This window comes from Phoenix dactylifera, chromosome 9, assembly GCF_051530095.1.
Source record: "Phoenix dactylifera cultivar Ajwa chromosome 9, Ajwa_hap1_PhDact_Kaust_v1.1, whole genome shotgun sequence".
Lineage (NCBI taxonomy): Eukaryota > Viridiplantae > Streptophyta > Magnoliopsida > Arecales > Arecaceae > Phoenix > Phoenix dactylifera.
The window spans coordinates 18,294,383-18,298,684 of record NC_143198.1 but is presented as its reverse complement, the minus strand read 5'-3'; the positions used below and the strand labels follow the sequence as shown (position 1 = coordinate 18,298,684).

The 4,302-nt window shown below is 40.1% G+C and overlaps 1 protein-coding gene across 1 annotated transcript; it reads left to right on the top strand.

Moving 5' to 3' along the window:
• The first annotated feature begins 345 nt into the window (after nt 1–345).
• On the top strand, nt 346–3,176 carry LOC103713531 (centrosomal protein). Its single transcript, XM_008800492.6, has 2 exons — nt 346–686; nt 2,866–3,176. Exons 1-2 carry the CDS (start codon nt 486–488, stop codon nt 3,043–3,045), a joined length of 381 nt encoding a protein of 126 aa, XP_008798714.1. The 5' UTR covers nt 346–485; the 3' UTR covers nt 3,046–3,176.
• Nucleotides 3,177–4,302: the final 1,126 nt, after the last annotated feature.

Sequence of the window (4,302 nt, the reverse complement as noted above, 5' to 3'; positions counted from 1 at the left end):
GCAAACAGTCATCGTCACTCTGACACCGGTCTATAAGTCTCCAAGGCTATAGTCTCATTTGCATGCCGAAGGGCCCTAGACAAAGCATCTGAGCATAGTATGAATAGCAGAGGAGACAACAGGCATCCCTATCAGAGACCAACTGTAGAGTTGAAGAATCGTGTGGGGGTTCCGTTCACTAAGATGGCAAAGGACAGCGTGCACATATATCCCATAATCTAGCCGATCCACTCATCATGGAAACCAAATCTCACTAGTGACCTCAGTAAAAACCTCCAGCACATTCTATCGTATGCCCTTCTTATGTGAGAGGTTATTTTATCGGGCCAGGAAGTGTTTACGGAGGATCCGGTCGGGGGGCGAATCGCCATGAGGGGTGGAAACAGGCTGATGCCAATCAGGCCGAGCCGGGCCATGTCAATTTAGGTCGCGACTTCTCAGGCTGTACTCCGTCGGTGGGAAATCGGGAACTCCGGAGCGAGGCGATGTCGATCCTGTGGGAGAAGAGCGAGGCGTGGCGGTGGCTGGTGCGGAGGACCCGCGACTCGAAGCGCTTCTTCTTGGCGTTCGCGACGATCTGCGGCGTCGTCCCCGGCGTCATCGGCTACGGCGTCATGCAGTTCACCAACTCCCGCAACGACCAACTCGAAGCCCACCTCCGCAAGACCGCCCGCCCTGAGTCTACCGTAATTATTATCCTCGCTTTCTCACCCCCGCCCCGCCCCAATCAATCCCCCTTCTTTCTTTATTTTCTTCTTGTTTTTATTTAATTTCTAGGGTTTGGTTTTATTTATGATTCATCCAGAAGAAATCCTGAAATCTAACTTTGTTAATCATGGTCGTAATTGGAGCAACAACGATCTTAGATTCTTGGATTGTGCAAACTGGAATTCCTATTGCCTTAAGCGGCATAAAAGACTTGTACACTCTGAAGTACTCTTATTCACTAATTATTTTACTTGTTGATGAAGTGTTTTTTTTTTCAGTTGTCTGTTTGATATTTGGCAAGTTAGCCATTTCTAGTTTTCCATTATTCCCATCCATGAGAGTTTGTTGAACTTCCATGTGGATGCATTTTGGCTGCCATTTGTTCTTATCTTGATCCTATCAACTGAGAACCTAGAACCAAATTCAACACAAAAAATTTGTTTTTGGGTCTAAGCTTATTTATTATGATTTATGATCCTGCTTTGATGCTATTCATTTTGGCTATGCTAGTAGGCTCTGCCTATAATTATGAATATAGAAATCTTGCTAAAAACTTTATACTTGATCTGCATGATGACTTGAAGAGCTGAAATTACTGGCTACTTGAATGTTTGCCATTTTTCATCTGTCTATATCACCATCTGTTATCAAAAACTACCACTATGACAATATTTGCAAGATCTGAAATCTTATTTTAAGAGAAAGGGAGGGAAAATTAACCCAAGATAAATTTCAGATTGAAATATTTGGGGATGAACCATCCACCCCCCCACCCCCCCCCCCCACCGGGGAGAGGAGGGCTGTGACCTGATGGCCATTGTCAGGTTCTTAAGAGCAGAAATCTGATCATGAATCTATTATTAACTTCTCCCAATTTATAGGCTGACAATATTGTGTTTGCTTTGTTTCATAGTAGTATTTGTTATGTGAGGACAGAATAGTATAAAAAACAAATGGTTTCATAATGCTTCCAAACTTTAGGCAGAAGCTTATCATGTGTATATTGTAATATTGGTCAAATCAGTCATACTTGCTAACGATTTGTATGCAATTGCTTTCTGTTTTCTTGTTTATCTTCTGTCCCAACATTCTTAGACCATGATTTTGCCTTTTGTATGTCGACTTTTAACTCCATAAGTTCTTCCTATGCAACACTTATTAGACTGTATATGCTAATCTTGAGAAGCACTGATCTAGACAGGTCTTTTATTGAATAGTTCCTCATTAGGTGTCGACCTATTAAAGACATGCCATTAACATGTTCTCATAGTTGGCCTGCCGAGCACTCATGCTAACTGGAATATATGATTGATCTGGCTAATTGGATTTAAGGGAAAGGAAGGATTACTTTCCTATGGAACTCATGCTAAATGAGTAAAAGTCTATGAATATGTACGTATGTTGATCCAAACCTTGAGTGCTTAAACAATTCTATTTGTAAAAGTGGAGGTAAACATTTTGTTGGTTATATATAATCTTGATAATGAGTTAGTTTGTATAAAGAAATAAATACACATAATGTACTATTAAATTATTACATCTCATTAGATTGTAACCACTTGTAAGAGTAATACTAGATAGTAATACTAAAATATAATCGTTTAGTACAAAATTGCAACATCTTGTAGGTTATGTGCCAACTTGAACTGAAGCAATACTAGATAGTATTTTTGATATTATATTTCTGGTAACTAGATTAATTAATGGATATGCTGATTATTATAGGTATTGCAATCTATTTCTGGATCATACAGTTAAGTGAACTAAGCAGCCACTTAAACAATTTTCAAATGCCTAAATGGATATCAGTTAACGTTCAAATAAGTGCTTTTTAAATGGTCAGTTAGCATATACTTGTTCAAGCAGCAGATTAATGTCCAAAAAGGCTGTTTACTTTTCTTTCTTTTTCTTTTCCTTTTTGTTTTCAATAGTGTGGACGTACTAGAAAGAAAAATTAATTGTGTGCAACTAGCTGGCTTGGGCATGTAGAACGAAGGTCAGACATGTTTAATCATTATAGTACTTAACATGATTCCATTATATTGTAACTCTACTTGCTGCTGTCATTTCATTCTTCTGTTTTTATTTTTAACTACATGCCTGGATCTCAAACTCTTTTTGGCACTAAATTATGATTCTGGGGAATTTTTTTATCAGATGATGGGGCAAGTTAACCGGGAGTGGCTAGCAGAATATCTTGGAGAGCTGCAACGCAAAGAGGACACTAATGATCGGTATTTAGCTGCTTTGAGAGGAGAGGTGCTGACTAGAAATGCTCATGCTAGAGTTCAACCAGTTCCCAAACAAACGAGTGAAGAAACCAGCAAAGAAAAGTAGTATGTAGGAAGTTGTCCTAAGTGATCTCTTTGATATTTTCATACTCTGTATAAACATTATGGATATGCTTGGTTGATTGGATACAGAGTTGGCTGTTATTGAAAAACCAATAGTAGCAACGATTTGCAAGATGTTATTAGATCCCAACCCAGTTCATAGTTGTTTTGGTGTTCATGTTTTTAATCTTTAATACATACTTGTGAGTAATTAATTGTAGATTAGAGATGCAGTCAGTATCTCAATATATGATGTTTGGCTGGTACTAACTGGTCTGTGGTGTGCTTTCTTCTTGGAATTGCTTAAAATTGCTAGGCAGCTTCCCTTGCAACTTCTTGGGATTTAGGCAGCCATCCACAAAAGGACACCATGTATGTGTTTGGATTTGTCAAGCACAACTGAACAGTATGAACAACTCACTTTTGTCCTTGAAATGTAAATGCTTTTTATGCTTGGCTGACTTCTTTCAATTCAATATCATCTTTCTGCAGTGACTAGGCATGGTTATATAATTCTGGATCTGTTTTGTGGGTCCTCTTTAACTATCTGCTAATCACTTTTCCATGGCCAGGCATTTCGCCTCTGGTTTTGGGGGTCCGCCCTGCCCTCTTAGCCGGAGACCAAAGGCTTGACCATTGGCTTCCCCCTCAGAGCTCAGAACAAAGGAGAAAATTTTCAGACCCCAACAAATAAAGCAATCCCACTCATCTCTTACTTTAGGAGATTCTTTCCCCTTTTCCATCCTTTTAATGACACATATCCCTCCCGTATTCTCGATTCTTCAATGTCCCATGGCTCCAAGGTCTCTCCCTATCTCAGGGCACTTCTCTCCAATGCCATTTGTTTGTCCCCTTAATTTGTTTTGCATGGCCAACGATGAATGCAGGATCTCTGATTCCTTGGTCTCTCCTCGCCATTTGCACCTGGTAATTCTTTTCTTTGTCCTCCTGCTTCTTGTTCATGTCACTGGAGAACGGCAAGGCGACATGGTAACGGAGGACCAAAGGAAGTCCAATAAGGATTGTGGGACTGCAAATATAGAGTCCTCTCATGGTGCTCAAGAGTCCAGAGAAGCAGGTGGCAACAAGTTACACAGGAGCAGAGCCCACCTTCATGGCTCAGTAAGAGAAGACGAGCTCTTCAACAACACTAAACATGAAGTCCCAAGTGGTCCGAACCCAATATCCAATAGGTAAGCAGTACTTCAGGTGATCCCAGCTATTTCTGTGCATGACCTCATGAGAGAGTTAGTTTTTCAGT

Bases quoted from the DNA above. Each gene is read 5' to 3' on its own strand.
- LOC103713531 (XM_008800492.6), top strand. From the start codon at position 486: ATGTCGATCCTGTGGGAGAAGAGCGAGGCGTGGCGGTGGCTGGTGCGG. The intron at 687-2,865 runs GTAATTATTATC...TTTTTTTATCAG, and splicing joins CCGCCCGCCCTGAGTCTACC to ATGATGGGGCAAGTTAACCG.